This window comes from Carcharhinus amblyrhynchos, chromosome 16 (assembly GCF_965287045.1).
Source record: "Carcharhinus amblyrhynchos chromosome 16, sCarAmb.v2.hapA, whole genome shotgun sequence".
Lineage (NCBI taxonomy): Eukaryota > Metazoa > Chordata > Chondrichthyes > Carcharhiniformes > Carcharhinidae > Carcharhinus > Carcharhinus amblyrhynchos.
Window position 1 is genome coordinate 17,905,028 of NC_137339.1, and position 23,346 is coordinate 17,928,373.

The 23,346-nt window shown below is 43.8% G+C and overlaps 1 protein-coding gene across 2 annotated transcripts in view; it reads right to left on the reverse strand.

The window, feature by feature from the left end:
• The window catches only part of dlgap4b (discs, large (Drosophila) homolog-associated protein 4b), a 614,332-nt gene that overhangs the window by 91,989 nt on the left and 498,997 nt on the right, over positions 1-23,346 (reverse strand). For both annotated transcript variants that reach the window (XM_080204774.1, XM_080204771.1), the window contains exons 7-8: positions 20,801-20,948; positions 5,680-5,920 (exon numbers count right to left, since the gene is read on the reverse strand). In XM_080204774.1, the coding sequence (XP_080060900.1) occupies positions 5,680-5,920; positions 20,801-20,948 (389 nt within the window). The remainder of the gene's footprint in view (positions 1-5,679; positions 5,921-20,800; positions 20,949-23,346) is intronic.

Genomic DNA, 23,346 nt, shown 5'->3' on the forward strand with positions numbered 1-23,346 from the left:
GGTTCTCAATTACTGGACCAGCCTCTTGCTTACAGACTTTGTGAGATGATGGAGCTTAAACAAATTTGGATAATATTTTTTTAAACTGGAAGAGTGGAAAACGGCAGTTGGATGTCAAAATTTCCCAGATCATAATCCAGCTTTAACTGCTGGGACTGTGGCTCACTAACACTGAGATGGTGCTGGTACCAATAAAATCTAATGGAGAATTTGGTTCCCATTTTTGCTAAGGGGAGGCGATAGCGTAGCAATATTATCATTCGGCTATTAATCCAGAAACTCAGCTAATGTTCTGAGGACCCAGGTTTGAATCCCACCAATGGCAAATGGTGGAATTTGAATTCAATAAAACAAAATATCTGGTCTACTGATGGCCATGAAACCATTGTTGATTGTTGGAAAAACCCATATGGTTCATTAATATCCTTTAGGGAAGGAAATCTGCTGTCCTTACCTGGTCTGGCCTACGTGTAATTCCAGGGCCACATCAATGTGGTTGACTCTTAACTGCCCTCCAAGGGCAGCTAGGCATGGACAATAGATACTAGCCAGTTAGCGACGCCCATGTCCCACGAATGAACAAAAAAATTGTTTGCTTGCCAGTAATACTGAATTCCCCCTAATGTCTCCTCATGATACCACATGCTGAAATCACTCAGACTCCTGCCATTGACACACTAATTAGCTCTCAGGATGTGTCTTTTGATTGATGAAGTTGAAGCATGAATACTTAGGAAGCTCAGCCTGCACTCCCTATCCACTATATTAGTCAGGCGCTCACCATTTCATTGTCAGCAATACCAAAAGGAATGTAACACAAGTGCAATAAATATTAACCTGTGATCTTCAGCAACTGAGAAATAAAAATCATTCAAAGTGAATTTATCACAAGGTATTCCACCTGAACTATCTCCTGCTCCGACTAATTGCACTCTTGAAACGGTTAGCAATCGCTGATTGACAGTTTTTAGCCACCAGTGCAGTCACCATTTATTTTTAAAGTGTTGACTTTTCAAACATTAAGGAGATTATCAGCTCAAGCTCCTATTTTCATTGTAAAACAACAAGCTTGTTTTGAATGAATTTGGGTTATTATCAAGTCATACTTGGCAGGGACATATAAGGTGTGGGCACATGGAGATTATAGAACTGAGACATCCCGTTGACTCAGACTTGTTCCAGAGTATGCGGTTAAATATCTGGTTATGCAAGTTAACCACCCACACTCAAACATTCTATTGCATTTCATTAAGGACGTCACCACATAATTGCAGAAATACTTGAGGCATTTAGCTTGTACTGCACTTCTTGCAAACTAAAATTAAACTGACAATGTTCAACATTTGTAAGCAGAAAATTACACATGACCTGATATTAACTCCCAGCTCATTGTCCAAAGAAATTGGAGTGTACTGGCGATTAAGTTAGGAGCAGAGTGGGTACTTTCCTATTGGTGTCAAACTCACGTTTGGCCATCATTCAGGCTCCAAAGCTATTTTAATCTTGTACCATGTGAGGTCTTGTATGGTATTCAACACATGGGATAAAGCAGACAGCAGATCAGTCCAGGGCCAGAAGAGGCTCAACAAAGTAACGTTCTGCTGGTTTGTGGGCTGGGGAAGATTAGGGTGTAGCTTTGGACACCGTACCAAAGCAATCAGTACCTTCTGTCTCAGGTATTGCTCCCACCCCGTTTGCCATCTCTTCCGAGTGACTTGGATTAGCGTCGAGATCGTGTTTTCAGCTTCGCCCTGTTCAAAATCTTGCTCCCGCTCATCAGCCAGGTAGCAATTCCTGCAGAAACAGGTCAGAGACTTTGAATTTTACTGGCATGCCCTCCCGAGGCTCACAAGGTTGCGCCCGAGGCCAACAGAGAGTGCCGTTCTGCGAGCCTCTCCTGCCCCAATTTTGAGATGGCCATGCCAGTAAAATCAGGGCCTTGGTTTTAGGGTACAGATGAGGCCTAACAGTTATAATGGATGTCACCACTGCCGCCCCCGCACCTCCGCTCTGCCCAGTTGACCTGGTGTCTCCCAAAATTAAAAAAAAACTACCTCCTAAACATTGCTGAGAGCAATCTGAGAGAAACATTATTGAGAGTACTATTTTCCTTCATTTCACTTTAGCCAGACTGTAAGGAAACGGGACACGTTGTGCACAGAATGGAATGCAGTCTCGAAGTACAATGGATAGAGAAGTTATAGGAGGACAGTACTATAGCTGCTGCTATTGATTGGTCGGTATGCGTGTTGATCTGTAAAAGTGACCAATGGGCCAGGACTCTGAGACGGTGCTGTTGGAGGCGGAGGTTATGTCCCACAACTGCCCAATACCCAGATGAACCGGAGTTGGCAAACTTAGATTAAAAGGGTCCAACCTCACGTTGGCTGAAACACGTGAATTTGTCACTCACTCCACCCCTCATGCCTCACTCACATCTCCAGCAGTAAAATTCTACATTAAGAGAGGATTCTTTCTCCATACTTTACGTACTAGCGATTCTGCCATGTTGATGTTCACATTAAGTAGATCATGCACAGGAGTACTATACCATATTCACAGTAACGATATGCTTGTATGTGTACAGACGGAAACTTCTTTTCATCAAAATATCCTATTCTCAGCTCATGGTATATTAAACATGCATAAATCTCAAAGTTATATATTTGAACACAATCCTAACAAATACGTTGCGTGTCTAACACAGTCATTTTAAATTAACTCAGTATAACTAATTAAGTTCCAGTGGGATACTCAACATTTTCTTCTCTTGGCTTTGACTTGGTGAGTGTGATCTCGTTCTCAATGATCTCCCTTCTCCCATCTTCCCAGGAATAAGTGATTCCTAAATGTTATTGTGCTTAGAGTACATGTAATCAGAGTAAGATCTTTTACAAAAAAGTAAATATTGATCACATTACAATTGCAATAATGGAAGTTGTTGTGAGTAAATCCCGTCTGTTACCAGAAGCAGTGCATAGTCAACACAGCTACTTAATGACAGGACTGGCTGTTGCATCTTTTTTGCGAATTTCAGAGGGCTATTTCCTGCTTATGATGACATTTTGGAATGCAATTCCACACATATAGACTATTTGATAAAGTATTTCCTAGCACTATAAACCACAGCCATTATTCATGCTGAACTGTGCAATACAATCCTTGCCCCATAAGTATGATGAATCATTTAAAATTACGGACAACTCAAATGTGAGTAAGTTGGGTCTTATGTAAATTAATGCTTATTTCATAGCTTGATTGTAATAAGAATTGGCCCTGGAAATCTTCAACGGGAGTCCACCAAATTGGCTGAAAATCAGCTGTGTCCATTATGGGAACGGGTCCCCCCATCTTCTGCTTCAAAGGCTATTAGGGTAGGAGGTGGCTGAGATCTAAACCCTCAGTACCTACAGCCAAGGAGCAGAAGTGGAGACCTGGATTCCAGGTCCAGATTGTGGAACTAATTTTTGGCAACAATCTCCTTATAGAAGGTGATGAGGGGCAATTATATCTTTTATTCAAAGCCCCTCAATGCTCCACTAAGATGTGCCACCCTTGATTAATTTCTGGAGTCTTTATTACCATAGGCTGCCCAGATTGGCAAGCAATCAAGGGACTTTTCACTGACCACAGAAAGTCCACTTGGCTCAGTGGCTGAGGTTCAAATGCCAAAGTGTGTCCAATTTGGATCTTTAGAGCCATTAGTGTTTTTTCCAATCATCAAGGTGAAGGGTTATTAGTGTTGTATTTGGGCAAGTCCACTCTCAGCATCAAGCGTTCTCATCCATGCATCAGATGCTAAATACAGTCCTTCACCTTATTCCAGCAATGTGCTCTCAACTGCGACAGTTCCCTTTCCCGCACCAGCCATCCTAGATTGTTTATTTAATGCAAACAAGGAACAATTGCAGCAATTTTATGGAGTGGGGCCAATGTCCAACAGGAACTGGTTGAGTGCTTCCAAACTAATCTCACGTAAGGTGCTTATAACCTCCAGAAAGAGACTTTAATCCATCTGTCTGGCTCAATTCAGATGCAGGTCCCGCAAAGGTAAAGACAGTGGGTTTGATTTTTGTCTTCATCACCTTGGCAATAATCTGACAGAGTGGATTGCCTGTCCGTTATAGAACCTGCCCTAATTAAATCAGGCAGGTCCACAAAAGGCTGGTGAGCTGCTCTACCAGAGTACCGGCCAGGCATGCTAACCCAATGCTCCACTGTTGAGTGCAGTTTCATAACACAATTGATAACAAGATTTAGCTGGAGTTATGCCAAGATCAACATTTGTTCATATTATTTTTGGATCTTTAAATGGTGCTCAGGCAATGAAAAAACAGACTAGCGCTGACATCAAAATAATGGCCCAGGCTGACACATCCAATGATATTCCAGATCTCTTTGTAGGAAAGTAGCTGGTATCCACTTGGTGCTTCTGTCCGATGGCCTGGGTGAGGTCGAAAACTTGCGTGATTCATCATCCATCGTCGCCACTACCCCATCACCTTTCAAACATGAAGCTTTTGTTGTGATATGACATGACAACTTTTTGGTTTTTTTTGCTAATAACAAATAATCTACAAATATATTGTCCAACAGAAAAAAAAGCAATAGCTTACTCTCCTATACAAATGGAAATTTCACAAGGTTAGCATTAAAAGTTCCACAACTAAACGGAATTTGAGTAAAACAGAATGAATGATATTAATGCTCACTATGTATAACATTTTAAATCACTGCTTTCAGGAGAGCAAACAAAAAAATTAAAACACTTTTTTCAACATTAAAATAAACAGTTTCTTCATGAAAAATGTAACATTATGTCACAAAATCAGTCCCAAATTTTACATGCGAACACACAATTGATTGTTACAACGCTGTAGTTTGCAATGCAATAAGTGACTACCATCTCCAGCACTATTTGAATACTTTTAAATCCACTACCAAACTTAAGACCCGGTGAATTGCAACAAATATCTCCAAACCCCAATTGATATGGTGCATTCGATGGCAGCACAGCAGGCAAATCATCATGCACAACTGTAACATTTTTATCTGCTGTGATTTACCATCCGTATTAGAATGGAGCATTTAAAATTTCAATTGCTTTTTATATCCACAAAATCAGAACTGCTTTTTTTCTTCAGCTTTCCTTCACTGACACAAATGATTAAAAGTGAAAATGCATTTTCTTCAAGCGTGCATTAGGTAACTAGAGTTTTGTAAAGAACTATATTCAGATCTCGTATTCAACTCAGACTAAGTGAATGTCCACAACAAACATTCTAACCCTCAGGCACAGCAAATAGCGTCTTAACATTTGTGCAACTTCCGCTTTCAGTGAAACTAAAACATAGACATTATAGAAAATCGCTTTTTTTTAACCTTACCTCATTAATTTTTAAAAGATATAAGCATAAATTAAACAGACCATGGATACCCTCGGATATGATGTATAACCTTTTTTGTGATGCTGGCTACTACAAACTATACCTCATTGTTGAAGGATCACTACACTATTGGGATGTAAATGTGACAACCAAGGACTTTCATAATGCAATAATCTCTCTCTGATGCAATAAAATGTTTTCTTTGCCAACTGAATTTGAGCAGCTCATTTCTGACCCTTCAAAGTATCATTGCTTACAGAGTGGAAATTAGACTGTTGATTGCTGTACTTACTGGTGTTGGTTTGCATGGTTCTAACTGTGGTTGCTATAGGCGGTGGAGACACCGAGCGGACGGATACGTTGTCATCATCCTGAGAACAGCCAGCCTGGATAGCTCGTAGGTAGCTGTGACTTCTTGAACGGAAACAGCCAGGTATGGGCAGGTCCAGGGCGTCCACTGCCTGCGAGTCCACCTCACTGAAGACAGACTCGCAGATATTTTCATATTGATTGTTGAAGTCCATTTCTCTCTCCTTCAAACACAATAAAGAAAAGTGAAATTGAGCATGGCTTGACCAATGAAAGAATCACCGAGTCTCAGTTACTGGACATCTCAAGTTATAGTTGTACAGCCAATAGAAATGTAGTTAAATCATGGCCACACTTGTGTCAGGATAATATATGATTGGGATGGTCAAAAGCTTGCTCAAAGAAATTCAGTTTAAGATAGAGAGATGAAGATGCCGGGGAGTTTATTCAGGTAATTTCGGAATGTAAAAGCCTAGGTGGCTAATAGGATGGCGTCCAATGCTGGACTGAACAGGAACTAAGAGTTCGATAAGGATAGCAGTAGGGAGGTAGTTTCCCAAATAGAGAGGACCAAGGCCATGGAAAAATCTAGGCACAATCATTTCTTAAAAAATAAATTTCAGGCACTGGGGGATGAAGAACCCACCTCCAATTAGCATCTTCACGCCAGGAACAAAACTTCAGCCGTTCTGGGCAGTTTGTGCCGAGTCAGCTTTTGGGTGTCAGGAATTTTCCTGCCACTGTGCATCTGACTCCAGAGGGAAAATTTGGGCCGATGTAATTCTAAGTAACTCATACCTACTCCATCACTGGCACACTGTGTATGCAATTTGTTTGATTTAGTTACTAGACTGCAGCCCCTTCCCTCTCCAACTCCACTTCCGAGATGCACAAGACCAGCAAAGTCATTGTAAGACCTTCATCTCCAAGTTCCCCTCTAAGTTACAAATGATGTGTATGGATTTGATTCGGGCCATATCGAGGCTATAAGAGGAGCCCCCTCAGGAATTCAAGTGGGGAATTTCAGGAGGGCTAAGCATTGTTCCTGGAGGCAGCAGTTCATCCAAGGAGTTTGGAGAGGAAAGAGAAGCTAAAACTGGTGAGGTTGTTTGAAAGGACAGACACAATGGGTGGAGATTTTGAGTGAGAAACAATAAGTGCTGTGAAACTGCATGGAAGACATTAGACAGACATTAGGAATATGTGAGGGATATGAAACTCAGGACAGGAGATCTAGAAAATTAATTTTAAATCGAGCAACTGAGTCACAGGAGTGGAGCATCTTTATTCTTAGATTCATATACTTGTAATCATATAGCCACAGGACAGTCATTTGGCTCCTTCTGCCTTTGCCTGCTCTTCAATAGACCAACCGATTAGTCTCATCTCTTTCCCCCAAAGCTGTGCAATTTCTTTCTTAAGTAAATACTTGATTTCCTTTTGAAAGTTACATTGCATCTGCTTCTAGCATCCATTCAGCACTTGCTGTGGCAAAAAAATTGTGTGCAAAAGTAAGTGTTGTTGCAAAGTGAAATTTGTAAGTGCTCCATATCCTTAACTAAACTTGAAATAGAGCAGATTCATCTTTTGCATCATGCCTTTGTTTGGAATTTGGAAGTTAACAAGGTTAACAGTGAACTTGAAATGGAAACAAAAAATAACAGACAAGCAACATTTTAGTAGACATCTAGTGGAATACCAAGATATGATTTACCCAGTAACAAGAGATATTGAGGTACCAGTTGCCATATCAGAAACATTGTTTACCAGATATCAGTGGGGCTATACAACATGATAACTTCTAAAGGCAAGAAATTTGAGAGAAAGACAACCATATCCACAGGGTGGATATCAAAGCAGGTGAATATTATAACTGCTAGCATCCTCTCTGGGGAAAGAGTCTAGCTTTCCATCTAACAGGCAGACAGATAGGCCAAATTCTTCAGAGAGGCCAGTTTCATCTATGATCAGGGCCCTGGAAGCCTGTTTCATTTAACATTTAGAGCAACAGCAGATTACAAATACTCTCCCCTAAAAGACACAATTTTTGTGTCTTCGCTGAACTCACAACAGATATTTTCCCAGACTTGGTCATCAAAGCTGTGTTGTGTGATTACTCTGAGATGGATTTGACTTATACAGTTACTAAAGTGGATGTTGTTTGGGAAACAGGGTGTCTTAGTAAGTTCAGGGAATGTGGGTATATTTTGGAAACAAGAGGTAATTTCAGATAAAAAGTTGTATTTAGTTATTCATATACTTAAGTGTCATGGTGTATATTAGTCTTTGTTGTGTGTTTTTCCAATACTTTTTATTCATTATTTACACAACAACAGGACTGGTTCCTCACTGGGTTGTACACGGTTCCTCACATTATTTAAAAGCAAATATACACCCTTCAGAACCAATGTTTCAAGTTATCCTCAAGGGTTTTGAGACACTCTTGCAGGTAACATCAATAGGATTCTTAACACTTAACACTTCCCTCACCAGGTGGCAACTAAAAGCTATTGAAAGATTGAAAGGATGCATCTTTCAAAGACACAAGTATCTGGTTCAAATCATTAGACATGACATTACTCAATCCTCAGGTTATGCTTTCAAAGACTGGGTGGTGGGCAGTACAATTCAGCTTTCATTAATGTAAGATTCTCAAACCACTTAAGGGAATAATGTCACTGAACACCAGAAGGTACATCTGGCAAACTAACATAGCTTCTGAGAAACAAAATTCCCAACTTAGTATACTGAATGAAATATTTAACTATGACCATACAGAACTGTTCAACTGTTTTAAATCTATACCGTCGGAATACCTGTTTTAGCCTTTTCTCATTGTTCGCTACATTGAAAACAAAATCTTGCCACATACAATCTCATGGGTCCGAAACTTCTCAAGATCTCATTGTGGCACCTATCCTCCCACTGTGGAGCCTGTCATCATTTGCCTTCTAAGGGGTACTTAGAGGTTCTCCCCTTATAATGTTGGCAGAATCTTCCAGTCCTGCCACAGCGGATGACACAATGGTTAGCACTGCTGCCTCACAGCGCCAGGGATCCAGATTCAAATCTGGCTTCAGGTAATTGTTTGTGTTGAGTTTGCACATTCTTCCCATGTCTGCGTAGGTTTCCTTTGGGTGCTCCGGTTTCCTCCCGCAGCCCAAGGATGAGCCGGTTAGGTTGACTGGCCATGCCCAGTTGCCTCTTAGACTTAGTGGGATTGGCAGGGTAAATATGTGGGGTTATGAGGGAGAGGTCCTGGGTGAGATTTTTGTTGGTGCAGACTCGATGGGCTGAATGGCCTCCTCCTGCACTGTAAGCATGCTATGGTTCTAATATGAGTTAATCAGTAGCTCCTGGAAATGTATGCAATCCAGTCCAACTGGACTCTGAATTCTCTGTATGCGTGGCAAGTAGGGAAATGGAGTTGGGACTGTTTCTGGGTCCCAAACCTGCCACCATGGGGAAATAGTCACTGCGCTGGGATTTTCACAAAGGTGCCTCCTTATTTGACATAGAGACAGACTTCCTGCCTAATTCAGTTTTCTTGAAGCTGGAGGACCATTTGGGTGGCTGAGGGGGTCAGTGACAGGAATATGGGCCCCTCGCTTATAAATCCAATTCTGCAAGAGATCAATGACCTCCTCAGGGCAGGTGAGTGGCATACCTTTTGTAGACCCTAACCTTTGTTAACTATATTTTAATTGAATTTAATTATATGCAGGTGATGAGCATTATCTGGTGAATTTCCTGTGAATCTATAAATGGGATCAGCTGTTCTTCAAATTGTTTGATTTAGTTTAATTGGTTTAACCTCAGAATAGTATAAATAGGAACAGACGGGAACTGTGGGGGGGGCGGTATGTGTTTGTAATTTGTATTCCTGCAAATAAATGCTTATGAAAGTGCGTAAAGATTGGGTCCACTTTTATCCTTCATCACCTTGTTCACTGGAATATAATAACCTCCAAGCTTTGACATCCCCAGCCTTTTCCTATACAGTATTCCACAAGACAGATTCAACCACTCCTCTCTCATGAGGCACCTGCTCACATCCCCATATGATACACCCGCTCACCTGATTGCTGTCTCATATCTATCCCTCTCGGACATCCTCCATAAATGTTACCTTTCCAATCCTTGCAACACATTCCATTTCTCAGACTCATAACTTGTGGTTTTTAATTTGTGCAGCAGCAGAGAACACAGAATACCGGGGAAGAAAGAGTAAACACAGAACACCAGGGCAGAGAGAGAGAACACAGAACACTAGGGAAGAGAGAGAGAGAACACAGAGCACCCAGGTAGGGAGAGAACACAGAACACCAGGGAAGAGAAACAAGGAACACAAAACACTGGGGCAGAGAGAGAGAAAACAGAACACTGGGGTAGAGAGAGAGAACAAAGAACACCCGGGAAGAGAACACAGAACATTGAGGGTAGAGAGAGAGAATACAAAACACCGGGGAAAAGAGAGAGAACACAGAACACCGAGGGAAAGAGAGAGAACACAGAACACCGAGGGAAAGAGAGAGAACACAGAACACCGAGGGAAAGAGAGAGAACCCAGACTCCGGGGTAGAGAGAGAGAGAGAACACAGAACACGGGGGGAAAGAGAGAGAACACAGAACACTGGAGGAAAGAGAGAGAACACAGACTCCGGGGTAGAGAGAGAACACAGAATACTGGAGTAGAGAGAGAGAGAAAACACAGAACAACAGGAAAGAGAGAGAGCGAGAACACAGAACACCAGGAGAGAGAGAGAGAACACAGAACACTGGGGGAGAGAGGGAACACAGAACATCGGGGGAGAGAGAGATAACGCAAAACACCGGGGGAGAGAGAGAACACAGAGCACCGGGGCAGAGAGAGAGAACACAGAACACGGGGTAGAGAAAGAATGCAGAGCACCCGGGGGAGAGAGAGAGAACACACAACACCGCGGGAGAAAGAGAGAGTATAGAACACTGGGGTAGACAGAGAGAACAAACACCGGGGGAGAGAGAGAGCAGCAGGAAAGAGAGGGAGAACACAGACCACCGGGGCGGAGAGAAAGAACACAGAACACCGGGAGACAGAGAGAAAACACAGAACACTGGGGGAGAGAATGCAGAACACCGGGAGAGAGAGAACGCAGAACACCGGGAGAGAGAGAACGCAGAACACCGGGAGAGAGAGAACGCAGAACACCGGGGGAAAGAGAGAGAACACAGAACACTGGGGCAGAGAGAGAACACAGAACACCAGGGAAGAAAGAGAAAACACAGAACACCGAGGGGAGAGAGACAACACAGAACACCGGGAGAGAGAGAGAGAGAAAACACAAAACACCGGGGCAGAGAGAGAGAGAGAACACAAAACACCGGGACAGAGAGAGAGAGAGAACACAGAACACTGGGGAAGAAAGAGAAAACACAGAACATGGAGGGGAGAGAGAGAGAACACAGAACACCGGGAGAGAGAGAGAAAACACAAAACACTGGGGCAGAGAGAGAGAGAACACAGAACACCAGGGGAAAGAGAGAACACAGAACACGGGGGGGAGAGAGAGAACACAGAACACCAGGGGAAAGAGAGAACACAGAACACTGAGGGGAGAGAGTGAACACAGAACACTGGGGGAAGAAAGAGAAAACACAGAACACCGAGGGGAGAGAGAGAACACTGGGGAAGAAAGAGAAAACACAGAACACTGAGGGGAGAGAGAGAACACTGGGGAAGAAAGAGAAAACACAGAACACCGAGGGGAGAAAGAGAAAACACAGAACACCAGGGGAAAGAGAGAACACAGAACACGGGGGGGAGAGAGAGAACACAGAACACCAGGGGAAAGAGAGAACACAGAACACTGAGGGGAGAGAGTGAACACAGAACACTGGGGGAAGAAAGAGAAAACACAGAACACCGAGGGGAGAGAGAGAACACTGGGGAAGAAAGAGAAAACACAGAACACTGAGGGGAGAGAGAGAACACTGGGGAAGAAAGAGAAAACACAGAACACTGAGGGGAGAGAGAGAACACTGGGGAAGAAAGACAAAACACAGAACACCGAGGGGAGAGAGAGAAAACACAAAACACCGGGGCAGAGAGAGAGAGAACACAGAACACCAGGGGAAAGAGAGAACACAGAACACTGAGGGGAGAGAGTGAAAACAGAACACCAGGGGAGAGAGAGAACACAGAACACTGAGGGGAGAGAGAGAACACAGAACACTGGGGGAAGAAAGAGAAAACACAGAACACTGAGGGGAGAGAGAGAACACAGAACACCGGGGCAGAGAGAGAGAAAACACAGAACACCAGGGGAAAGAGAGAACACAGAACACGGAGGGGAGAGAGTGAACACAGAACACCGGGGAAGAAAGAGAAAACACAGAACACTGAGGGGAGAGAGTGAACAGAGAACACTGGGAGAGAGAGAGAAAGAATACAGAACCCCAGAGGGAGAGAGAGAACTGGGCAGGCTTTCCAGCCAAAGCCACCCTGACTTGTGGAGGGTGAAATATTGGAGATGTTGAATTTTGGAATGCACAGCTAATGGAGATAGTCGGGTCTCCCAGGCATCTGGTGATAAATCTAAATAGCATGGCACTCAACACTCATTCATATTGATGTGATTGCAGCAGCCACTGAAATATGATGATCTGCATTTTGATTTGTTGACTTTTAATCTTGTCACCTTGTCAGTTCTAATTGATGTCTTTCATCTCCTGAAGGTCTTCAAGTATCACCCTGAGCTTTTGTGGAAGAGGACAAAGCATCCTGAGAGGAGGTCATGCAGTCTACGGAAGCACAGACACATGGCTCATGCACACCCTCCACCAGCTCAGATATACACACCTCGGTGGGGCGTCCAGGCAGGTAACAGTGCTGTCACATAGTGAGCCACAAGTGAACTGCAGCAGGTGTTGGAGACAGGGCCTGCATTGAAGATTCTCTATCAGAGGGAGCGAGGTCTTCACCGTTCTGCTCAGATGGATGTAGATGCTGAGCCCTGGGGGTCACTGACAAAGGGGACTACTCTTCAGCAGCAGCAGAAACTGTGTGAAGTTCTATTAGCTTCTTCCCTGCTGCCATCAGACTTTTGGATGCATCTACCTTATATTAAGTTGATTTTTCTCTGCACCCTAGCTATGACTGTAACACTACATTCTGCACTCGCTTCTTTCCTTCTCCCCATGTACTCGGTGAACAGGGTGCTTTGCCTGTACAGCATGCAAACAAAAAGTTTTCACTCTATCCCAATCCATGTGACAATAATAAATCAGATCAAATGGTGTCTACCTCCATGGAAAGAGTGACCATCCCCATCAGACACAGCAGTTACCAGGCTGGCTCTGATTAACGCCTGCACGCTCAGTCTGTCAGTTTAAATAGGGTGGAGGAAAGACTCTACTTGGTAATTCAGTGCCTCACTGAAGTATAACAAAGTGTTCTTGACTACAAGGAAGTGCAGGCAGATTATGAAAGGGAAGAATGAGGTAGGGCACATAGCAATGCTCAAAACATTCACACTTCTCCTTTGCCTGCCCCCATCGCCCAGTCAGTGCCCCTCTATCCCCTATCCTGATAGCTGACTCTGCCCCTGTGCCGGTAAGTCAGTCTTTGGTAGTACCATCAGAGGTTCCAAATGCCACAGGACGTAGGCCACAAGTATCTCAGAAGTCAGAACAGAGGAATGAACAACAATGATCCCTAGTATGAAGAGCTTGTACAAGAATGATCCCTGGAATGAAGAGCTTGTCGTATGAGGAATGGTTGAGGACCCTGGATCTGAACTCATTGGAGTTTAGAAGGATGAGGGGGGATCTTATTGAAACTTACAGGATACTATGAGGCCTGGATAGAGTTGACATGGAGAGGATGTTTCCACTAGTAGGAAAAACTAGAACCAGAGGGCACAATCTCAGACCAAAGGGACAATTCTTTAAAACAGAGATGAGGAGGAATTTCTTCAGCCAGAGAGTAGTGAAACTGTGGAACTCTTTGCCGCAGAAGGCTGTGGAGGCCAGGTTATTGTGTGTCTTTAAGACAGAGATAGATAGATTCTTGATTAATAAGTGGATCAGGGGTTATGGGGAAAAGGCAGGAGAATGGGGATGAGAAAAATGTCAGCCATTATTGAATGGTGGAGGAGACTCGATGGGCCGAGTGGCCTAATTCTGCTCCCATATCTTATGCTCTTATGTTCTTAACTGCCTCTAGCTCTGCCAAAGCAACAACGGTAGCACCATATTGTAGTAATAGGAAAAGGAAGGGAAAAAAATTTTCATAGGGGAAATCATTTGGGTGTGTAAAGGTTTTTTACTTTTATTGTCAACAAGCTTGGTGACCTTTTTTTACTATTTATTAGTGTCACAAATAAGCTTACATTAACTCTGCAATGAAATTTCTATGAAAACCCCCTAGTTGCCACACTCCAGCACCTGTTCGGGTACACTGGGGGAGAATTTAGCATGGCCAGCTCACCTAACCAGCACGTCTTTCAGGCTGTGGGAGAAAACTGGAGCACCCAGAGAAAACCCATGCAGACATGGGGAGAACCCACGTATTGTGTACAGACAGTGACCCAAGCCAGGAATCGAACCCAAGTGCCTGTTCCTGTGAGGAAGCAGTCCTGATCACTTTGCTACCATGCTGCCCCTGTGCTGTGGTGTGGGAAATAAGAGGATGAATGAGGGGATAAGTTAAAATAAGAATTAAAATTATGATTCAAAATATTTTAAACTGAGATAGAACATAGAACATAGAACATAGAACACTACAGCACAAACAGGCCCTTCGGCCCACGAGTTGCGCCGATCACATCAACACCTACCAACCTACAGACCTATCTATAACCCTCAATCTCATTAAACCCCATATACTTATCCAGAAGTCTTTTAAAAGACCCCAGCGAGTTCGCCTCCACCACCACTGACGGCAGCCGATTCCATTCACTCACCACCCTCTGAGTGAAAAACTTACCCCTAACATCACTTCTGAACTTCCCTCCTTGCACCTTAAATCTGTGTCCTCTCGTAGCAACCATTTCAACCCGGGGAAATAGCCTCTGAGAGTCCACCCTATCTATTCCTCTCAACATTTTGTAAACTTCTATCAGGTCGCCTCTCAACCTTCGTCTCTCCAGGGAAAAGAGTCCCAGCTCCCTCAACCTAACTTCATAAGGCATGCCTCCCAGTCCAGGCAACATCCTTGTAAATCTCCTCTGTACCCTCTCAATAGCTTCTACATCTTTCCTATAGTGAGGCGACCGGAACTGCGCACAATACTCTAAATGAGGCCTGACAAGGGTCTTATAAAGTTGCAGCATTACCTCCCGACTCCTAAACTCAATCCCTCGATTAATGAAGGCCAGTACACCATACGCCTTCTTGACCACCTCCTCCACCTGCGAGGCCGATTTAAGAGTCCTGTGGACCCGGACCCCTAGATCCTTCTGCTCTTCAACACTACTCAGACTTCTGCCCTTGATAGTGTACTCGTTCATCCCGTTGGTTCTGCCAAAATGGACGACTACACATTTATCCGCGTTGAAGTCCATCTGCCACTTCTCCGCCCAGTCCTGCATCCTATCTATGTCCTGCTGCAACTTTTTCCATCCTTCCAGACCATCCACAACACCACCGACCTTAGTGTCATCAGCGAACTTACTTACCCATCCCTCCACTTCCTCATCCAGGTCATTTATGAAAATGACAAACAACAAGGGTCCCAGAACAGATCCTTGAGGCACTCCGCTGGTGACTGACCTCCATTCAGAAAAAGCCCCATCCACAACCACTCTCTGCCTTCTGCAGGCAAGCCAATTCTGGATCCACAAGGCCAAAGGCCCTTGGATCCCATGCCCTCTCACCCGGCTAGCCTAAGGACAAAATGAAATAGGTACTCAAGCTGAAAATCAGAGAACGAATATGTTTCTATGAAGCATTTTCATATATCCAATAAATTTCATTCAACAATTCACCTTCTTTCGCAGAATTAGTTTAATCCTACAAGTATGAAACACAAATATCTAAATTCACACAAAATGATTGAATATTATTTAACAAAAACATTTCTGCTTTCATGGTGAATTTATGTTCATCTGGTTTACTTGGCTTGATTCTTGTTTGATTTGATTTGCAATTTTTACCATCTGATTTTTACTGATCATTCTCTTCATCCCTGGCATCTTCAAGCTCCAAATCTTTACCTACACCCATTTCCTCAATGTTTAGCAAAGCTCTGAGTGCTTCATCAGTGTTAAAGGTAACGGGCATCATTCCCCCATCAGCATTCTAAGTGTTCTCGCCAGCAGGAAATCCGGAATTTTTCCTGCTCTCGTTAGCAGAGCCTGTCAGGTGGGATTCTTCCACCGGCTTCACAGAGATCGGGCCTTCCTTTTCAAAGAGCACCTCGATCTCAGCGCTGAGAGATAGGCCCCTCCCCTCCCCCCACAATGGACATGGTGACCCCCCCCCCCTCTCACAAGGGGAGCACCACAGTCCTTCAGCACAGAGGGGCAATCTCACACCCACGCCACCCCCCCCCCCAACCACTGTAAGAACGAATGCCCCCCCTTCTCCAATTGGCATGACAGTGAATTCCTCCCCACCCCCCAAGAAGAGAGACAATCTGAGACTGGGTCCTCTCAGCAGCTGTTCCCTCCCTCTCAGGTCTCCCTTCAGGACCTGGATCCTTGGCAGTGCAAAGTTGGCACTGGCAGTGACACCCTGACCTGGTGCCTTGGACTCTAAGGGGGAGGGGGGGGCGCATGAGTGAATCCTGCCCGTGTGCCCCTCTGCCGCTGCCAGACTTGGAGGGGGAGGGTGCAGTTTCCTCAAGGGACCTGAGGTTGGGTGGGCATGGGCTGAGAGGAACACACACACACACACACACACACACACACACACCCCCGCCCCCCCAAGCAGTGGCAGAGGGAAACATGGGCACAATTGGAAACTGTGGTTCATTCCTTGCACCCCCTTCAGAGCCCATAGCACTAGATCCATACTTCTATGGACCAGGTGTAATAGGTGCCCATGGGACATCTGGCTGGTGAAGGGGAGAAATGCAGGAGCCTACTGAATTTACATCAAGTCTGCTAATGGCATTAAAATTTATTTAAATGACCCGTGACCACATTCTCACCCTCTATGGGCAAGAACCTGATTTCCACAGTAGCGGGGGCCAGGGGGAGCATTGGGCTGGGATGAACGCCCAGCAAGAATCCCAATTTGACCTTCTTGCTCGATTCAATGGGACATTGGGATTCCTAGTTGGGGAAAACAGACTCGGAGAATCCTGGCCAATGTCTGTAGTATCACTCTCTACATTCTCATGTCACTGCCTGAACTCAGTGTCTGTTGAAACATTCAATAGTTCATGATATGTCACATTACGGGTTCTTCCACTTTGAGTCAAGATAGAGCGGTTTCTATGTGATCCCACACTCTGTTGTTGTATTTTTTGAAGCTGTTCAAGAAGTTTTTGATTTTGTTGTTCTCATCAGAGGAACACTCAGTGGGTCAGGTGGGTCAATTAAGGGCGCCAATCGTACTTTTAACACTTGTGCAACACATCGAGGGTGGCTTGCTTTTCCAATTTGTGGCATCACAATATTGACAAACCTCTAACATGCTGTCACTATCATACTATGGATCTGACTTATAATTATGAAGATGATCATAAATGAAAGCTTCCTGCAAGAGTCTGTGGTTTCTTACTTGCTGCACCAGCTCTTCCTGTATCTTGTTATTCTCTGGCAACTTCTTGCTTTCCCATTTGAGCCTCTTCATCTGTCCTTTCTCTATTTGCTGCCTTTCACTTTCTAGTTACTTTGTCTTCCCTGGCTTTACACGTTCCCTATCACTTTCCCTTGTGGTGTCTCAGAACATAGTTTGTTAGTTTCATGTACATAATGAGAAAAAAAACCATTAAATATGATACAAAGTCAAAGATTTATGACATAAATTTGTCTATTCTTTCTTGGAATGTATGGTTAAAGTTGGTCAAATGAAACCTGAGTTATGCTGTCAGTGGAAACACAGAGTCATAGTGTTCCCTGCTGGGAGGTCGAAAGCACCCCCAACACCGCCCCTTCCTGGTGGAGGTGGTTGGATGTCAGTTCTTCAATATAAATATTCATGCATCATCAACTTTAATCTCAACATTCCATTGTCCAGTCATTCTCGTTGTTGCTCACTGCTGCCTCACAGCGCCAGAGACCCAGGTTCGATTCCCGGCTTGGGTCACTGTCTATGCGGAGTTTGCACGTTCTCCCTGTGTCTGCGTGGGGTTTCCTCTGGTTTCCTCCCACAGGCCAAACATGTGCAGGCTAGGTTGTCAGGCCATGCTAAGTTCTCCCTCAGTGTCAAGGGGGGATGAGCAGCGTAAATACGGCCTGCGTGGGATTGTTGTTGGTGCAGTCGGTGTAGGGATTCTATGATTCTAAATGGCCTTCAGCCTTGAAGAAAATGGTATGACAGGAATCGAAGATGAACTATCGGTGTCTGTGGCAGAAATGGAATGCTGACTGTGGGACTGTTGTATTGGGGAGGAGTGGGGAACGTGGGGGAGGGGGATGTGGGCACAATGGGTCCAGGGTCCAGAATTTGTGTGACAAATTGTGTGCAAGTATCTCAGAGCAGTTGAATGAACCTATCATTCATTGGCAGCCAGGTTGCAGACATTATGGCTGTAATAGACTCTTTCTCATTCTCCTCCTCCTCTTCCTCCTCTGAAGATGCAGAGCAATCATCACCTCCCTCCTCATGTAGCTCCAGTCCTCTCTGTTGCATTGTGTCTTGCAAGGTGCAGCAGACCACTATCATTCCAGTCCTCCTTACTGGTGTATTCTGAAGGATAACCCAGACTTCTGAATTGCAACTTTTGCACAGCAATGAGGAGGGAGGTTGCTCAGTGATCACTGCTGTGCTCATGGGACTCTATTTGTATGTTTTCTGTGCATAAATGGTAGGACTCCCCTTCGTTGAATCAGACATGTCTTTAGAGTGTAGCCCTTGTCTTCGCAGGGTGGTTCTATTCTGTTCTGAGGGGCGAATGTTTGCGACAGACTTGGCTGATATAGAAGAAAGTGTTTATGGTGGCTCCCTGGGTCTCATGCCGTTGACATGCATGATAATCTTCCAAAACATTAATGGTGGAATCCCTTTTGATTTATGAATACTCCTGGTTGATCTGAGGACACCACATGGCTGCTGTCTGTAACTCCCTTTATCTGTGGGAATCCAGCCAGAATAGCAAATGCAGACAAGTTAAATGCGGACATTGGCAGGTTCCCAATGCATTTCTGACTTCTTTAAGCTCCCACACGCTTACACCCGCTTGCCTAGCAGGTTAAAATGTCGCCTCTCCTCCCATCATCCCACATCACAAACATGAATGCATTTATGGTAATGATTTTTCAACAGTTACTAACTGCATTAATCCTGCATATTTATTAATCAATACTTAACCAACTCAATTTAGATTTTCTCAAGTCCCACTTTGAATCTTGTGCTCACTATATATCACTCAACCAGGCACTCGCAGCTCAGTTTAATTGCAAATAAGAGAACTATGCACTGTCCCCTCAAACATTCACTGCTGACCAATATATAAAACTTCCTCATAGTGCTCATTTTACTGTTATCAGGCAGGGACAGTTCAGATTAGACGTATCCCAGACTCTTCCACCTTCTTCCGTCGGGAAAAGGATACAAAAGTCAGAGGTCACATACCAACAAACTCAAGAGCAGCTTCTTCGCTGTTGCCATCAGGCTTTTGAATGGACCTACCTCACACTAAGTTGATCTTTCCCTACACCCTAGCTATGATTGCAACACTATATTCTGCATTCTGTCCTTTCCCTCTCTATAAACGGGATGCTTTGTCTGTACAATGTGCAGGAAACAACACTTTTCACTGTAAAACATGTAATACATGTGACAATATTCAATCAAATGAAATCAAACAGGAATAAAGGCCTTACTGCAATGTTTCAGCAAGCGCTCCCATGACTATTGCACTGGAGGCTATTCAAGCAATGCACCAGAGCTTGCTGACTGTTCGAATAAAATTCCTGAGAATTTAAAAATAGAATTCTTATGATGGGAAATATTTAGTTTCAGCACAGTGGAAGTAACTGGAATTTGTTTTATTTCAAGAAGCATCACAGAAAACATAAAACGCAAATGCTTCCACATTTTTCCTGAATTTTCCTGAAAATACAATTTACATCTCGATTTTGAAAGCATGACCAATATAATTTTTAATAGCCAAATTTCAAATGATTTTTCATGTATTATAGTTTGGTTCTGTGGCTGCTATTCATTGTTGGACTCCCACAGGACAGAAGGAGGCCATTCAGCCCATCGGGTCTGCAATGACTCTCCGAAAGAGCATCTGACTCAAGCCCTATACCCATGTGTGTACACTGCTAATCTCCCTAACCTACACATCTTTGGACACTACGGAGGTGATTTAGCATGGGCAACCCTCCTAACCTGTATATCTTTGGGCTGTGGGAGGAAAAGGGGGCACCCGGGGGGAACCCACACAGACACGGGGAGAATGTGCAAACTCCGCACAGACAGTCATCCAAGGCTGGAACTGAACCCGGGTTCCTAGCACTATGAGGCACCTGTGCTAAGCACTGTGCCACCGTGTTGTACTTATTTGTATCAAAAACAAATATTGTTTGCCATTTAGGGATATTTTAGACAGAAGTCTGAACATAAAATGCTTCAGAATGCTAAATATTGATTTATTTAAGTAACCATGTCATTCACCCATTATCATAATACCTATTTAATATATATACCTACATTAATTAAGGAAAACATTCATTTAATTTTCAGGATCCAGTCATAAAACATGTAACTACTGGCTGTGAGACACATTACTAATTAATTCTATTGAATAAAGATGCTCTCCCTTCTCTGACTTCCACATCTTTGCAACAGCATAACCTCCGAGATGGTGGCTTCTAGAAAATCTCAATAACTAACCAGAAAATCAGTTGATTATTCTTGTCGCTTGAGTTTGTTTTAAGATATTCAGTGACTGACAGTCCCAAAAAGGGCAACTGTCTATGTCAAAAGATGAAAACTATACACACCTGGTTGATAGGGTTGGACTTGAGGGTGTCTGAGCTTCCCATGTAGTCCTCATTCCATCCATGAAAGCCGGGTGAGTTCAGTTCCACGGTATCCAGACAATCGAGGCTCCTGTGGATAGATTCACTCACGGATGCGAGATAGCTGTGGCTGGATAATGTGGAATAATGAAGATCGTTCACTAAAGCACCTTTGCATTCAATACACCAATCCACATTTTTAAATCTTTTTTTAAAAGTGAGATATTTTGGTAATTATCATAGAATCTCCGAATTCCTACAGTGCCGAAGGAGGCCATTCAGCCCATCGTGCCTGTACCAATTCTCTGACACAGCATCTTACCCAGGCCCCCCTCCCTGCCCTATTTCTGTAACCCCACGCATTTACTCCACTAATCCCCTTAACTGCACATCTTGGGATACTAAGGCATAATTTAGCATGGACAATCCACCTAACCTGCACTTCTTTGGACTCTGGGAGGTAATCCGAGTGCCTGGAGGTAATCCACGCAGACATATAGGATGGGATTTTCCAGCCACGCTCTCCCTGAAACCGGAAAATCCTGTCCGAGGTCAACGGGCCTTTCCCTTGCCCGCTACGATTCTCATGGGAAAATTCTGTCCGGGGAGAACGTGTAAACTCCACACAGGCAGTCACCCAAGGCCAGAATTGAACCTGGTCCCTGGCACTATTAGGCAGCACTGCTAACCACTGCTTCACCATGCTGCCCTAAATTGGGTAGAACACACTGCATCACAGAAATAGACCATATAGCCCAACTAATCCATGCTGGTGTTTCTGGACAATGCTATCATTTCCTACTCCCCTTTATCTTAATCTAAAGCATCAGAGTTCAAATGTATGTATGTTATTGGAACTTAACAAAAACAAACAGTTAAATAGTTATTTTTCAGGCAACTTAGTACTGCAAATGTTGATTCAAACAGATGTGTTTAGAAGGCATTAGGATCACACATAAGGCACAGATTATGCCATTTTGTACATATTCAGAGTTGTACAATTATCTCAATACCCAAACATCAGCAACATTATGTTTACATTCTGATTCAAGCAACATACAGCACATCCACTTCACAAAATTGTGGAGCAAAAATACTTCAAGACTGAAATGAATATTTTTGCAAATTACAGTACAGCTACAGAAAAGAACACCAATGACCTGCAGTACTTTTCACTTTGAATGGAGTGGATTTTACACTCCTCTGCTGGTAGGGTTTGAAGGCAGGAGTGGGGGAGACTCAGAATCCAGTGGATTACCTTGCCACCCTTTGACCTGTTGATGCTCTTAAGTGGCCAATGAATGGCTATTTAAAAGCCTCATCCTGTTCCATGGGTATTTTACCAGTGGCAGGGAATGGACACACGGGTAGCCCGGCAGCTTTAGGCATGCAGGCTGTTGTTGGGTCAGTGGTGGGTCTCTGACCCTATCGGAAGCACGTTAAGATCATTCCCCACCACCTCTCCATTCCCCCCGTTCCCGTCCCCAGCCCCATCTCCGTCCCATTTTACCCTTGTCCTGGCCTGGGTTTTTGGATATGACCAATAGCCTGGGCACCTGGCAGACAGGTCTGTCCCCTTCTCAATTCTTGTGGCAGAGTGGTACCCAGCTGGTACGTGTAAAAGGTACAGTACTGCTACGTTCTCATCAATGCATCCAGCAATAAGTTTCAACTTCCAGTTTAATGACAAGTATAGGCTTAATCAAAATTGTGTATGTTGTGAAAGTGAAATCTTGGAAGAGCATTGCTGTTTCCATAATGTAATAAATTTAACAATGAAACAAATAATAGTCGGTACGGTGGCACAGTGGTTAGTACTGCTAACTACTGCTGAGGAAGAATTTAGCATGGTCAATAGACCTAATCAACACGTCTTTTGGACTGTGGGAGGAAACCGGAGCACCTGAAGGAAACTCATGTAGACAGAGGGAGAATATGCAGACTCTGCACGGACAGTGACCCAAGCTGGGAATTGAACCCGGGTTCCTGATGCTGTGAAGAAGCAGTGCTAGCCGCTGTGTCACCACGCCATCCATATTGAGTGGAGGGGTGTCTTGTAGCAGCATTTTAACTGCATGGAGAGGGTAGATCTGCCAAAAGTTATGTTAGCAATCTTTCATGGATGGGAGAGGACTGCTGCTAAGCACAGCTCTGCAAATTAGGCCAATGGACATTTGATAAAGGGGAACCCAGAATGCGACAACCTCAAACATGAGCTCTGGGATTGGATTCCACAAGCCAGTAAAAATGAAGAATGCATTCTGTCACGGATTTGGCAATCCAAGCTTGCTTATCGTTCATTAACTTAATGTTTCACTGCTTTGGGAAATTAAATCTCTCATGATTAATGGAAATGTTCTGTGCATTTGAAATAATTTGCATTTGAAATAATCTATAAATGTCTAGGTAATGGAGATGGCCGTTAAATTTGCGAAGTGGAGGAATAACATCACAAATCCTCAATGAAAGTGGGAAGTTACATTGTAAAAGAAAGCAGGCAGTTAGCCATAAGCATGAGCCGGACCGAA